Source organism: Lutra lutra, chromosome 7, assembly GCF_902655055.1.
Source record: "Lutra lutra chromosome 7, mLutLut1.2, whole genome shotgun sequence".
Lineage (NCBI taxonomy): Eukaryota > Metazoa > Chordata > Mammalia > Carnivora > Mustelidae > Lutra > Lutra lutra.
In genome coordinates, this window is record NC_062284.1 from 131720399 (window position 1) to 131738096 (window position 17698).

The following is a 17698-nucleotide window of genomic DNA, read 5'->3' on the forward strand; positions in this document are numbered from 1 at the left end:
GTCAGAATTAAACTGGATTATAAGACACTCAGTTGGTGGCAGAGAATTGGAGAATTGGTCAGTGTCAGGAAAAAATACACATCAATACCTCATATAAGTGGGATCACATAGTATCTCTCCTTTGGCGGACTACCCTATTCCATCTACCATAATGTCTTCAAGGCTGATCCATGTGGAGCAGGGTCAGAATTTCCTTTCACGGATGAATAATATTTCATTTTATATGTATATCACATTTTGTTTACCCGTTTATCTGTAGAGGGATACTTAGGTTACTTTCACCTTTATGGCTATTGTGAATAATGTTGCTGTAAAAACAGGCATACAAATATCAGGTTTAACTTCCTGCTTTCAGTTCTTTGGATAAATAGCCAGGAGCAGAATTGCTGGATCATATGGTAATCACAGTTTTATTTTTCTGAGGAACTGCCATACTGTCTTCCAGATGACTGCACCATTTTACATTCCCATCAGCAATGCACAAGGGTTCCAATTTCTCCACAAGCTTGTCTACACTTCTTTTTTCTTTCATAGCATTCTATTGAGTGTGAGGTAGTATCTCATTGTGTTTTTGACTTGCATTTCCCTGATGATGAGCATCTTTTCATGTGCATACTGACCATTTGTATATATTTTTTGGAGAAATGCCTGTTCAAGTCCTTTGCTCATTTTTAAATAAGTTTTGTTTTTTGTTTTTTGTTTTTTTTTTTTTTTATTTTGTTCAGCTGTAGGGGTTCTTTATATATTCTGGATATCAACCCTTATCAGATATATGATTTGAAAATGTTTTCTCCCATTCCACAAGTTGTCTTTTCACTCTAATGATCAGTGTCCTCTGATACACAGAAGTGTTTTATTTTGATATAGTCCAATGAATCTTTTTTTTTTTGCCCATGATTTTAGTATCACAACCAAGAAATCATTGCCATCATTACCAGATCCAACATCACCAAGCGTTTTCCCTGTGTTTTCTTCTTACAGAGTTACAGTTTTACCAACACCATTTGTTGAAATAGTGATAATCATGTGTCAATGTAGGTTCATCAATTGTAACAAATGTAGCACTGTGGTTTATAGTTTTCTCCACACCATTTGTTGAAAAGATTGGTTGTCATGATGTGTCAATGTAGGTTCAACAACTGTAACATTCTGGTGGGGGATGTTGACAACAGGGGAGGCTATGCGTACTGAGGAGTGGCAGTAAGAAGGGTAGGGAGAAATCTCTGTGCCTTCGACTTAATTTTGCTGCAAACCTAAAACTGCTCTAAAAAATATTAAGGAAAATGTTTCCATTGGCCTTGGCACCCTTGTTGAAATCATTGGATCACATATGTGAGGGTTTACTTCTGGGCTCTCTATTCCATCGGTCTCTATGTTATGTCTTTTTGCCAATATCATACCACCATGATTGCTACAGCTTTGTTATTAGTTTTAGGGTCAAGAAGTGTGAGACCTCCAACTTTGTTGTTCTCCTCCAAAATTATTTTGGCTATTCAGCGACCCTTAAATTTCCACATGATATTTTCTTTTTTCCATTTTTCTATTTCTGCAAATAACATCATTGGCATTTTGATGGGGATGACACTGAATCTGTAGATTGTTTTGGTAATATTTCCATCTTAACAATATTAAGTCTTCCACAAACACAGGATGTCTTTTTCATGTATTTATGACTTCTTTAATTTCTTTCAGCGATGTTTCACAGTATTCAGTGTATAAGTCTTTCACCTTTTTGGTTAAATTTATTCCTGGGTTTGTTTTGTCTTCTTAATTTCCTTTTTTGGATTGTTCATTGTTAGTGTACAAAAATACAATTTGGTTAAAGTGTTGCAAATTCAGTTTACAGAAGGGACCTGGTTATTGGGAGTACAACATGTGGGAGGAAGGGAGGGAAGAAAAGTTAAGTAAAAATGCCATGAAATCTCCCACCATTTTGAATGGGGGTTTTTCTTGGTTGGGTGTTTGCCTGGTTGCTGTTTATCTTTGACTAATCTCCAGAACTCCTATAAAGAAGTGATTTTAGCTGGGTTTTAGTTTACTTAACATTTCTGTGAGGGGCGAGGGTCTGAAGCTTCCTGACCCACCATCTTGCTGACATCACTCTTCAAAGCCTAAGGCTTATTCCCCAAGCAGTGAGTCTATCTTCAAGGAGAGAATTAAGGAGCCAGGCTGGTCAGAGCAGAGCAACAAGGCTGGGAGAGAACAAGAGACAGACTGGATAGAAAGAAATGGTGAGGAGCCGGAGTCTGAGCATGCTAACTCGAAGACTCAGACTTGATTCCATGGAATTGCCAGGCACTTGCAACAATGCCACCAAAGGAACAAAGACAAGACAGAAGTCACGCCAGGCCAACCCAAGCCTCCTCCAGTGCCCTGAGCTGAAGGTTAAAGAAACAAAATGAAGAGGAGGGCGCATAAGTTTGGTTCCACCTCACATTCCACCAGGGTGTGCCCCCCACACCGGGGGTGGGAGTATATTTTTAAAACCTTAAATGAATCCAAATTATGAGCCCTACCCCAGCCCAGCCTCTTCCCTCAATCTGGAGGCTGAATGGCTGAGCTCCCCATTGCTTCCTCGAGCCCACCAGACCAGCATTCAGCAAACATGTAATAAATCTCTCAGGACAACAACGTGGCTCCAAGCGAGAGGCTGCCTTCCCATAGCCTGCTGCTTTCTCCTCCTAGTGATTTCAAAAACTGACCACTGGTCTCACCTGGGAAGCCAGGTGAAGAGATAGGAGCCCCGGCCCCAGCCCTAGAGAGTCCAGGTACGGAAGTCCACCTCGGGGCCCAGGCATCTGTATTTTTACCCAGCCCCTAGGGTGATCGCCGTTTTTGTCTGGGAACACGGGTGGGTCTGGATTTCTCCCCAGAGCAGCTTGCCTCCTAGCTCATTCTGCTGGCCTGCGTCTTTGGCAAGGGCGTCCCAACAGACAAAGGAGACTGGGCATTCCCTTCCACTATATATTCCCCAGAAGCCTCAAACTCAAGTTTTATCTGATCCACAGTTTCAAAAGATGGAATATAACTAAACACACACACACCTATGAATTAGTTATCAGCACTTAATAGATTTCATAAGCCAGACCCAGAAAGACAAACGTTGTATGATTCCACTTATGCGACGTACCTAGCCGAGGCAAATTCATAGAAACAGAGTAGAACAGAGGTCACTAGGGGCTGGAGGGAGGGGGATAAGAGGAGTTATTATTTGATGGGTACGCAGTGGTGGAGGGTATATGAAGACGTTTTGGGAATAGATAGTGGTAGTGCTTCCATAACATTGTAAAACTAGTTAATGCCATTGAATTGTACACTTATGAATGGTTAAAATTATAAACATTATGTCTCTTTTACCATAATCATCATCATCATAATAATAAAAACAGACTTTATCTAAAAATCTGGATCTCTGGTTTCTCCCTAAAGAAAAAAAAAAGAGATCTGGCAACACTGGGCCATGCTTTGTATACCAACAGTTGGCGGGAGCTGATGTAGCTGCTGTCTTTAGATGGGAAATGGACTCTCAAGTTTGCCATGACCCCATCACACCCCACTGTCATTTTGACTGTCATTTATAAGACCTGGCTGGCCCCCAGGAGGGTGTGGTCCCAGCCACCACCACCCCCCGCCCACCACTGCATGTCAGTCACCTCTAGCCTCCTTCTGCCCTCCCAGCCCTGGACTATTCCTCTCTTCTAGTGCATAAGGGGAGGCCAGGAGTGGTCAGCCACGTGGGCAGGCACTCTGTGTGCTTTAAGTAACAAGAACAATGGCCAGAAGAGAACATGAGTTTGCCTTCACCTCCCCCAACTTCAATGAGACCTTGAAAGGCCTCTGACATTAGAAAATCCAGAATGGTAAGCTTAGACTTTAACACATCTCCATGGCAAATGACCATGATCTGGGAACAAGAGTGGGCTGACCACCCACCTCATGACCCTGACCCCTGAGTCAGTCTCAAACACCCAGCCTCTCTGGTATTACCACTCAATCAGCCAGCCAGCAAACTCCACGTCCTCAAGGCTAGACTTTGATTCCTAGGGTCCATCTTTATCTGCTAGAACCTATTTCCAAACACTTAGATATGATGTGGGTCAGGACACACTCCTCCAAATTATGGCACCCAGATTAGTTTAAGCTGAGGGAGTTTCGGAAAACAGCAGAGTAGGAAAGCCACTCTGACTTCCTCCTCCTCCTCACCCTTCTTCCCTGAAACAGGTCTTAAACTCTCCTATAAGAGCTACCCCTCCCACAGCTGGAGCAAAGGAGCACCCCTACCTCTGAAGACAGAAGGATACCAAGGAAAAGCATAACAAGTAGGCCTTGCCCAGCTTCCTCCGGTTCACTACACTAACTTTACACTCCTAACCTACATATTCCTCTATGATGATGCACTTTTTATCAAACTTGGCCTGAAACCACACAGGTCTGAGTGTTTCTTCATTTCCTTGGGAAGGCTCCCACATCATGTAATACTTATACTAAATAAACTTGGATGATTTTCTCCTGTAACCTGTCTCCATCAGTTTAATTTTTAGACCGAACCAGGGCCCCTAAGAGGGTCAAGGATATTCCCCCCTACCCCCTAAATGGCATCATTGTTCTAGATCTGCACTGTCCAACCTGGTTATTGAACCCATTCCTGGGAAATGTGGCGAGGCTCTAAGTGTCAAATACACGCCGATTTTCGAAGACTCAGTATGAAAAAATAATGGAAAATAGCTTATTAGTGATTTTGTTATATTGATTATATGTTGAAAGACTATTTTGGATATACCGAATTAAATAAAATATCCTAGTAAAACCAGTTTCACCTGCTCTTTCTACTTAAAAAAAAAATCAACATTTCACCTATTCTTAATGTAGCTAGTAGGAAAATTTAGTTGTACACGTGGCTTGCCTTATGTTTCTATTGGGCGGTACGATTTCCAAAAGCCCAAACGGCATGGCCGCTACACGCCCGATTCTGGAAGGTGACTGCACCAGACTGCTAAGTCTATCCTTATCCACGGGGTCTGTATTCCCAGACCCCCCATAGGGTGCCTCAAACTGCAGATAGTACTGAACCCTGTCTGTATGACGTGTTTCTCTATACCTACCTCTAACCATGGTAAAGTTCACTTGTCAGTGAGGCAACGTAAGAGATTAGCAATAACTAGCAATAAACTAGAACAGCTGTAACAATACATTGTAATGAAAGCACATGAATGTTGCCCCTCTCTCTCTCTCTCTGTCTTACTGTACTCTGCTCACCCTTCTTACAATGACGTGCCAGGCTAACACACCTGTGTGATGAGACGAAGCGAGGGGAATGATGTGGCATTGTGACATCGTGTAGGATGACCCTCCTGTAGGTCAGGAGGAGGACCATCTGTTTCCAGGTTGACCGCAGGGGACTAAAACCATGGAAAGTGAAACCAGGAAAGGGGGGACTCTGATATTTTTCGCAACCCGAAAAGCAAACATTCTCTCCTATTCTCTTTCTGGTAGGCACTGGGCTCTCAGCTGCCCAAGGGTCCTTGAGGAAGTCCCTCTGCCATCTCGGTGCTGTAAATTCCTTCTCGGGGCTGGCACTGACTCGGCCCCTTTGAGATCCCACCTCTCTCCCGTCCAGTGCCACCAAGCTACCACCAGACTCTAAGGGGCTTTCTTCCAATCCTTCTGCTATAACATCATTCACGTCCCTGGAACCCCCACGTGGGTCATTTCCCTTGAAGCAATGGAACAAGTGTTGCCAGATGCCAGGTGTCACCACCTGCGCAAATGGCCAGAGCCAAAGGGAAGAGGCTCTGTTGCAATTCTAGCATTCCTTCCCTCTCTCAGCCCCGCTGAGGACTCGCTGGTTTCTTCTTGCCAAAGAGAGCCCCACCTGCTTGTGACTCCTGCTAGGCTCCTAGAGGCAGAATCTGCCCTTCAGCAGTTTAGAACAGGGTAGGTGGGGAGGTGATACTAACGCCTAGCCCTTCAAAACAGAAGCCAGGTGGAGAGGCTCTCTGATTCTGGAGAAAACTGCTAGAAACTTTATCACCTCCACCAACCAGACACAAGGGGCGAAATTGTACCCTCACAATCCTGACCTCCCCCCTCGTAAAAATATAGGCTTTAGGGGCACCTGGGTGGCTCAGTCAATTAAGGGTCCGACTCTTGATCTCAGCTCAGGTCTCGATCTCAGGGTCATGAGTTCAAGCCCTGCCTTGGGCTCCACTTTAAAAAAAAAAGTAATGAATGAAAAAAATAAAAAATTAATTTAAAAATTTAATTTAAAAACTAAAAAACATATGCTTTATCCACATGACAACTCAGCACTGGCGTACCGACACAGGATTTTGGAGGTGGAGTCGCGATCAAATCTCCCTTCTACCACTTAGTAGCTGTAGGACCCCAGATAAGTTTCCTCCAATTATCTGGGTCTCAATTTTCTCACCCGTAACAACAGGGACAAATTCCACCTACCTCACAGAGTTGAAAAAATAAATAACAGACGACAAATGCCTTGCACATAATAGGTGTTTGATAGACATTGGCTTCCTTCCCCTTCAATTTCCTCTAAGCAGTTAGGCAAAGATGATATTAAAATTCTCCTGGAGAACTGAAAATAAATCCTTTATATGCTGATCTCGGTTTTGTTTACTTGATTGTTTATCAGAATTCTAGTGCCTGGAACAATTTTAAAATCCTGTATGGGAGCTCTGCAAAGGCAGGGATTATCTTTGTGGGCCTAGCCCAGTGCCTGGCAAACCGGGAGGCACTAGGTGAATGCTTGTTGAATGAATGAATGAATGAATAACGAATTTGATGCCAGCAGGGCTGGTGCACGTGTGGAGTGGTTGGAGGCACTAGAAGAGGGAGGCTCAGAATTACCAGGGTACAGAGTTTAGCGGATCGGTGTGAGGTTCACAGGCCCAGAAGAATTAGAGTGCGGAATACCATCCGAAGTCTGTTTAGACAACTCTGGGGAGCCTTTTTTTCTAAGCGGCAAAGCTCTCACTACCACTCTAGTACTCCATTCAGCCCTGCTTTCCTCAGAAAGAAAGGTTAAATAAAACACATGCCTGGGTGGCTCAGTGGGTTAAGCCTCTGCCTTCAGCTCAGGTCATGATCCCAGGGTCCTGGGATCGAGTCCCGCATCGGGCTCCCTGCTCGGCAGGGAGCCTGATTCCTCCTCTCTCTCTCTCTGCTTGCCTCTCTGCCTACTTGTGATCTCTCTCTGTCAAATAAATAAAATCTTAAAAAAAAAAAAAACCCACATGCCAAGCACCAAACATAGATCGTCATCCCTACGGGAGGGAGCACAAACAATTCAGTTTTTCATACATTTTTTTAGGGTTAAGCCGAAAAGATCAAATTGAGTAGATGGCTCTGTGCTACAAATATATTCTGTCAGAGTGTTTTTAAAATCTAAAATTCGGGGCACCTGGGTGGCTCAGTGGGTTAAGGCCTCTGCCTTTGGCTCAGGTCATGATCCCAGGGTCCTGGGATCGAGCCCCGCATCGGGCTCTCTGCTCAGTGGGGAGACTGTTTCCTCCTCTCTCTCTGCCTGCCTCTCTGCCTACTTGTGATCTCTGTCTGTCAAATAAATAAATAAAATATTTAAAAAAAAAAAAAGTAAAATTCTTAGCATTTCCTGACCTTGGTGGGGATTGGGGGTGGGGAATGAGTAAATAGTATTATTAAATTTTAAAGATTTATCTGGTGTCAAGTTCCCTCATAGATGTGTGAGGAGGAGTCTGAAAATCTATTAGTTTATGCTTTATGATTTATAAAAAAAAAATTTTTGAATTCTCTGATCTCGCCTGGCCACCGGGGAGGGGCTTCTCCCACTTAGCCAACCTGCTCTCCCCAAACAATGGGTTTGAGACTGCAGTGACCTCATAGGAATCCTGTTCTGCTGCTCAGACAGAGATTTAACCCTTGGGAGGCTGGAAAGGTCCTGCCCTTCACCTCCCAGCTTTACTCTCCTATAAGGGAAAAAATCCTATAAGAACTAAGGGTTACTGGTCATCTGTTAAATAAAATAAAATGGAAACAATGGCAGGTGCTTGGGAAGCAGTGGGACACGGAGGCAGAACTCCATAAATACTTGCTTCAAATATTTAGAGAAGGCAGTCATAATATGCCCAGCATCTTGGATCATAACCTCACTGAGGTGCAAAGAATTTGAGATCTTCCTTCCAAGAAGAAAGAAAGAAAAGGGATTGAGATAGGAGCTCTCCATGCCTTTCCAAAAAGGTTTCTAGGCCTTAGAAATTCAGGGTGAGACTTCTATTCCCTCCTGCTAGGCTTGGCTCTAACCCCCAGGAAAGCAGTGTGTCCCAGAGCACCGTTTCCACTGTCCTGGCTTCAGGTGTGTAAAAGACGGTCAGCACAGGGCCAAGCACCACCAAGCCAGCACTCTGTGATTGTACGTTAGTACAGGAGATTCTGTGCTCTAGGAAAGCCAGTGGGTCCGGCTAAAAATACCCATCAAATTCTGACAACCCCAGAATAACCTGATGCCCACGGGCTGCTCCCTGAGGAAGAATAGCTTTCCTGAAATCCCAGGTTTAAGCCGCAGACTGCGGGGTCAGGAGGATCATAAACCCAAGGACGTTCCAGAAGCATGCTTCCTGCTGGGGGAGGAGGAACTGTCGGTCAAAGACTAGGTCTCCTCCTTCTGTTCCCCTGCCCTTCTCTTACACAGCCATCCAGTCACAATCCCTCCCTCCCACCCAGCCACGAAGTCACCCAGAGTCACAAACACTGCTGAAGTCAGAAAACTACAGGCTCCCCCACACTCAGGTGCAACCTAACACAGAGGGCCTCACCATGACAATGACGCCCATTCCTCCAAACGGCCCACCCACAGCTCGACCCACCTGATTGCCAAAAACAGCTACGGAGCAGGCCGTTGACACCTCGTTAGCCCCGAACCAGACCGAAGCAATGCGGGAGGGCATGCCCAGGATGAAGACCTGGGCCACCGAGCAGACAACCTGGCCCAGGACGGTGACTGGGAAGAGATGTGGCTTCAGGCTCCCCAACTTCACCCAGGCCCCCAGGCAGTTGAGAGCAGAGCCGGTGAGGGCGATGGTGCGCAGGCCGAATTTCTCCAGCAGCCAGGCCACGGGCAGGAGCAGAGGGATGTAGGTGAGCATGTAACACATGGACAGCCAGTCGATGGCAAAGGCGCTGACCCCGTAGAACTTCATAAAGATGTTATTGATGGAGCCATACTGGATCCACTGGAAGGCGTTGCACATGGAGTAACCACTGAACAGCAGGACCACCACCCAGCGGCGTTTGCTCACCTTGATCACGCTAAGGTCCTCAGGGCCTGAGCTACTGGGGTGGGCCAAGCCACCCGCTTGGGCCAAGGTACTGGGGTGGGCCGAACTGCTTGGGTGCGCCGCAACGCAGGGGTGGGCCGAACTGCTGGGGTGGGTCGAGACGCTGGGGTGGATGGAGACGCTGGGGGGGGCAGACACGCTTGGCTCTGCGGACACGCTGGCGTGGCCCGAGGCGCTGGCATCCGCCCAGAGGGCAGGCTCCTGCGCAGAGCTGACGTCCTGCTCATGTTGGTTGGGATCTTCATTCACCATGACCACAGCCTCTCCTGGAGCCCGAGACAGGTGCTGAGGACTCTGGCAGTCTCAAGGGACAGTGGCCTCGGCTGCTCCCTTAGAGCTGGCAGGGCACTTGCCCTGGCCCAACCCCAGAATAAACGGATATCCGAGGCTTCGTAAAAACCGCGAGCCGGGCTCCCTTCACTCACCCCCAAGCTTTGGCTCCCACTTTTCCTTGGTGTCTCTTGCCACCTACCGCTATCCCCCCAGGCGGCCGCAGACACCTCAACCCAGTCCTGGCTCCGGGGGCCTGCAGTCCACCCCAGGGGTTCAGGCCAGATTCAGTCCCTCGGTCGTGGAGAAAAGTTCGCGCCTGGCACGGAGCCTCTAGGTGGGACACGGTTCCGCTCCGGGGTGGCTTTGGGGCCCCGCCCCCTCGGGCGCACGTGACCGCCCCACCCCCGTCCAGCCGGGCTTCCCCCACCCTCCCGCCCCCCCTTCCCTCCCGCCTTCTCGAGCCAGGCTGGTCAGGCTGCGCAGTTGTTTCGCCACAGCTTGCGGGGTGCATTCCTCCCCCACGCCCCGGGTGCCATGGAAACCGCCGGGTTAACCCCCACCCCCTGCACTGCCCCTCAGATTCATTGCCTCTCTCAGGGGACCCCGCAGGAAAAAAACCCCGAAGTTCTGCCGAGGTAATCCCACAGATGGAGTCTCCTCGGCGCGGGTCTCCATCCCCTGCGCGTGGGCATCGATGCCCGGCTCCTCCAGAGTGCTCTGGGCAATCCAGGAGGGCTTCCCGACTTTTTACCAATTGGCTGAGCTCCCAGATCCTTGCCGAACTTTCGGTATAAAGAGATTTGTAGATTTCTCGGTCTGGTTGCGCCCCCCGGGTAAATGCGAATTGCAGGAAACTCGTATTGCTCGCTCGTTGCTTTGCCTGCCGAAGTGGTCTTTTCTTGGGGGACTCAGATTTGAACCCGTGAGGTACGCCTCTTCTTTCCTGTCGGTCCCTGGTCACCTAGGCAAACACCGGTGGGTGGAGGGTACCCGGGAGTTTTGAGAGTTTTTAGAGCTGGTGGCCTTGTTGCTGGGTATTTAAGTAGCCCTGGGCTGCCACCTGTTGATCCCAGCCCGTGACAGAGGGTAATCCTTCAAGTCATCGCCTCCAGAATGTCAGGCCTGCAGGGCAGAAATGTCTGTTTTCCAGTGTCCATTTCAGCCCAGGAGGGCGGGGGTGGGGGGGTGCGGGACCCAGATTCTCTCTGGGTTCAAACACCAGCTTAACTACTCCCAGGTGTGTGATGTAAATTAAGATACTCTACCTCCCTGCCTCGGTTTCTTCACCCATAAAATAGGGATGATGAAATTATAAGTACACACCTCACAGTGTTGTTTTGAGGCTTGAATGATACAAGACGTGAAAGTGCTTTAAAAATTTCCTGGCGGATCGCAAGCGTTCCATGAGTGTTAGCTATCCTAAGAATCCAAAATCTAATATTTGTTGTATTGTGCCAAAATGTTTGCTACATTATGTCATTAAAGCATCACAAGAACTCTATGATGTAGTTACCATGGCCAGCCTGCATTTAAGATCAGAAGACTAAGGCTCAAAAAGTAAAGTGACTTCTTACTTAAGATCCCAGCTGGCTTGAAGAACCATAGTTCTCAGTCAAGTCTGTATTCACTCCAGCTATACCTAGCTGCTCACATGCGGTCTGGGAACAGCAGTGTGGGCATGCCCCTGGGAGCCTGTTACAAAGGCAGAAGCCCAGCCCACCCTGGACCTCCCGAATTAGAGGTTACATTTTAGAAAACCTCCAGGTGATCTGTTTGCACATCAAAGTTTGAGAGCCACTGAGTGCTACTGCTTTCCTTTGTTTTCTTTTTAAATTTTCAAGTGAATGTTCAATTTAAAGCCCTGGGCAACGGTTCTCAACTTGGGTTGAACATTAGAAGCACATGGGGAACTCACCATTCCCAGTGCTTCAGCCACACCCCAAATCTGGTTCATTAAGAGAGGACCCCTGGCATCTGCACATTTAAAGGTCCCCAGGTCGTTTGAGCACCTCTGGTGGGGCCAAAGCCACTGGTTCCTAGGAGGGGGAACACTGTTTGGAGGCACCCACTTTTTTGCAGAAATTATGGGGTCTTGGATTATCGTGGAATGTTTGGAGAGAAAACTCATACCCAGGAAGAATCTCTACACTAATTTAACAGTCCCCATTCTCAAAATTCCAGCAGTGTTTCCTATCATTCTTCAAGGAACACAGAACCTCTATTTTCTTGAAAGATCTTCTAAGACCTCGTACTGCATTTAATTCCTAGATCATCATAGACCTCTCTCCAACTCTTAACAATGTATTCAGAAGAAGAAGGAGGAGGAGGAGGGGTAGAGGAGGAGAAAGAAAGAAAGAAAGAAAGAAAGAAAGAAAGAAAGAAATTCATTTATTAATTTTTTTAAAGTGATCTCTACACCCAGTGTGGGATTGAACTCAAGATCAAGATCAGATGCTCTACTGACTGAGCCAGGCAAGTGCCCTTTTACAATGTATTCTTACCTGTATCTTGCATATATGGAAACTGAGGCCCAGAGATTTGGAGCCTGTAGCTCAGAGCCCCACAGCTACTTAGCATCAAAACAAGCAACAATATGGTTCTGTGAGTTCTCTTCCACCCAGCACACCTCCTCTCCCCTACCGTGTGCTGCTATGGGGTAACAAATGCTAGAGTTTGGTGACAAATCCCACTGGTCTAACCACTGGTCTAATCACTGGTCATTCCAGTGATATTTGGGGTTGCCTTTTGTGGTAGAGTGAGCCAGATCTAAGGATCTAACGTGAGGTCTGGATTCAGTTTACTAATCTCTCTATCCTCCAGGTCTATAAAATGAGAATTAAAAATATCGGCAAAATTGGTTTTAGTAGTAATAATGTGGCAGCCATCACAGTAGAGCTTGGCTGATTCCCACCAGGGATGGACAGCTATGTAAATGTTGGGATGATATTACATAGAGAGAAACATTCTGTGTTCACCCATTGAGAAAACATTTACTGAGCAGCTTACTATGTGTTACATCTGTTTACCTATCGATATATATGTCCTAAGTATAGGTAATCTTGAAGAGGAAGGAGAAATACACTTTAGAGATTGCTTCCTGAAAGGAGGCCCTGGTCCCTTGTTTACCCCAACTGGTTCTCTGGGAGTTTGAGGGACCCTCTGGCCTTGAACACAAGCTTTCCGGGCCTTCAGCGGAACAGCAGCAAAGTCTGCCCTCTAGAGGCTAACAACTACTCCCAGCAATAAAAGTAGGACTAGAAGTCACAACGTCCTAGCAGATAAGCCAGGACTATGGATGGGTGAGGCATGGAATTTGTTGAGTCTGTAGGAAGGCTAAATTGCTAATGAATGAATCAGATCAAGATTCTGGATCAGTCTCTTTTAAAAAAATACCAACACTTAGAATTTGTGGAAATGCAGCTCTTACAAATCTTATGTGTGTAATAGCACATCCTCACCAAATCCTACTTTCCCTTGTCTCCCACACTCCCATACATTTCCAGGTCCTTAAGGACTTGTGTATGTCTTTGCGTACTTTGGAGCTTTTGGTGGGATCATTCATACAGCACATGCTCTCGGTACTTATTGGTAGTATAGAGTTGAATTACACTCCACCATGAAATTTCAGAAAACTGGGACAGAAAGGAGCTCCGAGAGGTTTCCAGAGATTGAAAAACAGGTTTCATAAAATGCATTCCAAAAAAGCAGGCATGGAATGTCATCAGAGTTATCCAACCTGGAAACCTGAAGTCAGGGAAATAATGCCTTCAGAAGAAAATCGTTTCCTGCCTAGAATTCCATACCCAAATGACCAAAACAAAACCAGTATGACAAGAGAATCAAACATTTTCAGAAATGCAGAGTTTCCCAAAAAAGGTAGTGCCTCATCCTCTCTCTCAGAAAGCTGCTGAAGGATGTGCTCCACCAAAACAAGGGAGGAAGCCTAGAGAATAAGTTGTTAGATCCAAGAAAATGGGGACTCCAATGCAAGAGGCAGGGAACTGGAATCACCAAGATCATAGTAAAAGAAAACCCCAGATGAACCACTACGGGCCAGGAACGGAAAGCACCTTGTTCAGAGGGAAGCTAGTCAAAAAACTCCAGGAAAGTTTTATTCAAGTAGATGACACTGATAGGATTGTGTGCGAAACTCTTGAGAAGGGTTTACACAATTGCGGTGAATTAGAGCTCGGACTTGTGATAACGTATCACAAATGTAATTAAGTAAATGGGAGGGACCAAGTGTTAATTCCAGTGGAATATAAAAAGTTGTGGAGAGAAGAAGGGAAAATCATGGTTATCTTAAGTGACTCAGGTGTGAATCACTTGGTCATCACAATGTGAAGACTGGAAGCTAATACAACCAAGTATGATGTAACTATATTGGGAGATCGAGGGAATGGGAAGTGAGCACATGTGTGTGGTAGAGGGGAGGGTTGGGTAAACAGAGCTAAATCTTTGACTGCCTTATTGGAAAGTCAATGCATAATGCCTAACATGGACAAAATCAGAAAGTATCAATATACCATCTGATTTAGAGTTATGGAGGTAAATACCGAAAGACTTATCTAACAAAAGTTAGGAGTCCTTGGCTTGGGTAAGTAGGAAAGGTAGTTAAGCAACTAATATTCTTGATACATGACCATTTGATTTATTAAACTTTGTATAAATTTGGCTTTAAAAAACTCTACACTTTTTTTTTAAGATTTTATTTATTTATTTGACACAGAGAGACACAAGGAGAGAGGGAGCACAAGCAGGGGGAGTGGGAGAGGGAGAAGCAGGCTTCCCACTGAGCAGGGAGCCTGATGAGGGGCTCTATCCAGGACCTCAGGATCACGCCCTGAGCTGAAGGCAGACGCTTAACGACTGAGCCACCCAGTCACCCCCCAAAACTCTACACTTTATTTTTTTTTTTAAGATTTTATTTATTTGACACACACACACACAGAGAGAGAGACATCACAAGCAGACAGAGAGACAGGCAGAGACAGAGAGGGAAGCAGGCTTCCTGCTGAGCAGAGCCTGAAGCGGGGTTCAATCCCAGGACCTTGAGACCATGACCTGAGCTGAAGGCAGAGGCCATAACTCACTGAGCCACCCAGGCGCCCCTCTACCATACATGTTTATTTAGGTCTTTAAGTCATCCACTGCCTTGAGTTTCTCAAGTTATCCTGCCCTATTCATATTCTATGTCAGTCTCTCGTTTGATGTCCGGCCTAGAGAAGGGAAGTGAAGGCGTGATTGAACTGCCTTCTGAAATGCAACTCCTAGGCAAGTTCCATCTCCAGATGGCCTCAAAAGGAATGGCAACATGTCCAGCTTGTCCTGAATACTCATGCCTCCTTTATTTTGTCTTTTTGTTTTTTTTCCCCCGAAGACTCCCACAGAGCCCATAGAGTGGGAAAGCCCCAGATCAGTCCCGTGGTATGGGATTCTGGATTCCTTCCCTTCTAGGGTCCTCTCAGTTCAGAGTGTCTCCAAGTCTGTCCTTGAAGGGAGTGGGACCAGGACCTGCTGATGTCTTAAAGAGCCGGGGAAGACCCATTCTCTTTAGAAGACAGGACAGAATGAAAGCTTCCTAGCTGGACACGTCAGGGCCAGGCTGTGTCCTGGACACATGGTTTGAAATGAATGTTTCAGTTCCCTGGGTATACGGGGCTGTATCTTGAGAGGCCTCAAATGGTATCAGTCATTATCCTAAAGAAAAGGCCTGTGGACCCAGGTCACATTGTACTTCCTCAGCTGTCCACATTTTGATGTGTTCGTGGTGCTCACTATGTTGTTCTTGATAGCTTTTATAGATTTTAAATATTTCTTAATAATTAGAAAACAAAGTTCCTCCATAAACATAAGAAAGGCCTCACTAAACAGTCAAAGAGGAAGGAGATATTAAGATTTTTTTTTTGCATAATCTATAGAAAGCCCAGAGGTGTGAGGTTTTCTTTGCATAATGAAACAGAGGAAGTGTGGTAGCAGTGAGATTTTTTGATCACCAAGGCAACAATTAAAGGTACGTGGGGTGACAAGAGGGGTGCTGAGCAGACAGGGTTAGGTGATGTTGAAACCAGAGTGCTAGAGAAAGGATAGACAGAATCATCTGGTGAAATCCCTCCGTGTTTGCAGATAATACCCAGGCTCTTTTAACAGAGCCATTTATTCATTCATTCACACACTCGTCTCCTGCAGGCCAAGCACTGTGCTGGGCGTCAGGGAAACCAAACACAACAAGGACAGTGGTCTTAGTGGTCTTACCCTCTGGGTGTCCACAAACTTATGGTGAGACAGACTAGTGAGGAAGTCATTGCAGGGTGGTGCAGTAAATTCTTGGTGAAGGTCGGTGCTGGCTCATGGATTGACAAAGCAGGAAGCTAGAGAGGGCTTCTCAGAGAGATGTTTGACCAGGACCTTGAGGGACAGATAAGACCTATGGCCAGTGTTGGGGATCCTCTGGTGAGTAAAACAGGCATGGTCCTTTCCTGCCCTGATGGAGCTAATGGTTTAGTTTGGAGGACAATCACCAAGCAAACTCTCACACATGCATAAGTAAAATCGTTACAAGTGCTCTGAAGGTTATTGGTAAGAATTTATCTAGGGCAGAGAAGTTAGATCTTAAGCCAGCTCTTAAGAGTGAAAACTAACTAGGTGAAAGAGGGGGGGGAGGGCATTCTAATCAAGCAAACAGTATGTGCAAAGGCCCTGAGGCAGGAAGGAGTTGAACATCAGTGTGGCTAGGGCAGAGTGAGGGTGAGGGCGACCGGAGAGGCAACAGCTAGATGGTGCAAGCATCACTAAGAGATTTTTACTTTGTCCTAAGAGCAAAGGGGAGCCATTAAGAGGTTTCAATCAGATGAAGGGACGTTATCAGATTCATCTCTTGGAGAGTCCTGGCTGCTCTGGCTGCTTTGGGGAGAACCCAATGAGGTTGGGGGGGTGAGCATGGGGGCAGAGGGACTTCTTGGGAGGTGTTGCTCTCACCCAAGTGAGAAGGGAGTTTGGAAACTGAGAGTGGCAGCAGTGAGAGGATGGGGGAGGAGCCGCAGCCTTGGCGAGAGGTGACAGGATTGGATGGGGGGAATGGAGGGCAGGGAGGAATCAGGATAATTCTCTCTGGAGGGAGGGTAACGACTTCCCAGGAAAGCTTGAGGAGAGAGAAGCAAAACTGTATCATCTCCCCCGCCTCTGGTTCCTCTGTCCTTCTTCCTTTGTTGGCCCCCCCAACCCTTTCCTACAGCTCCCTCAGAAAGCTCCCTCGAAAGGCCAAGGAAGCTGCTTTAAATGCTGAGTATAAATTCCCATGAAAATCCAACAATCAAATTTTATGGAAAGTAGGGAGTCCCGAATTCATCCTCTCATCTTTCACTCTTTGACACCACTCCCCCTCAGGACTGCAGGGCAGGATGCTTGGCTCAGGTTCACCTTGATTCTGTGAATAAATAGAAAAATTAGAAAGAAACAAGTCCAAAATGAAACCCACGTTTTTATGGATTCTCTTTAAGTTTTCCGAAGTAATAGTGGCGTGAAGTCCCTGCCGGTGGTGCCATCAGCTGCCCCGAGCTCTAAGTAGTCTTGAAAGTGTTTTCTTGTGTCTCAAATGGGGCAACTGAGCATGCCAACTGGACCCCGATTTCAATAACCTTTTCTTTTTACTGTTGCATTGATTGCTATATTGGTGCCCAATTTGAACCAGCTGAAGCTTAAAAAGCTTGTGTTTCGAGAACACTGGGGGTGCTCAAAGCCTTTACCTGAGAAAGAGTTGATCACTCAAATGGTAGAAAGGGCAGAGTGTGGCCGAAGCCTGGGGAGCTGCCAGAGCCAATGTGCTCAGGGCTCCTTCCTTCCTGATCTCTGCCTGCGTCTCAGTGCATTTGGGCGGCTGTCACAAAAAACACCTTGTAAATGACAGAAATTTATTTCTCACAGTTCGAGAGGCTGACAGATCCCAGAGTCCAGGTGCCAACAGATGTGGTGTCTGTAGGGCCCCCTTCCTGGTTCACAGACGACATCTTGCTGACCTCATATGGGGGAAGGGGTGAGAAGCTCTCTGGGGTCTCTTTTGGAAGGGCATGGAACCCATTCACGTGGACTCCACCCTT

General features: G+C 46.5%; 1 protein-coding gene across 1 annotated transcript in view; it reads right to left on the reverse strand.

Annotated features, from left to right (window-relative positions):
- Positions 1–10600, reverse strand: part of FLVCR2 (FLVCR heme transporter 2) — a 52361-nt gene extending 41761 nt beyond the window's left edge. Inside the window, exon 1 of the mRNA XM_047737998.1 lies at positions 8859–10600. Within this exon, the coding sequence (XP_047593954.1) occupies positions 8859–9581 (723 nt within the window). The 5' untranslated portion in view covers positions 9582–10600. The remainder of the gene's footprint in view (positions 1–8858) is intronic.
- Between the last annotated feature and the right edge of the window lie 7098 nt (positions 10601–17698).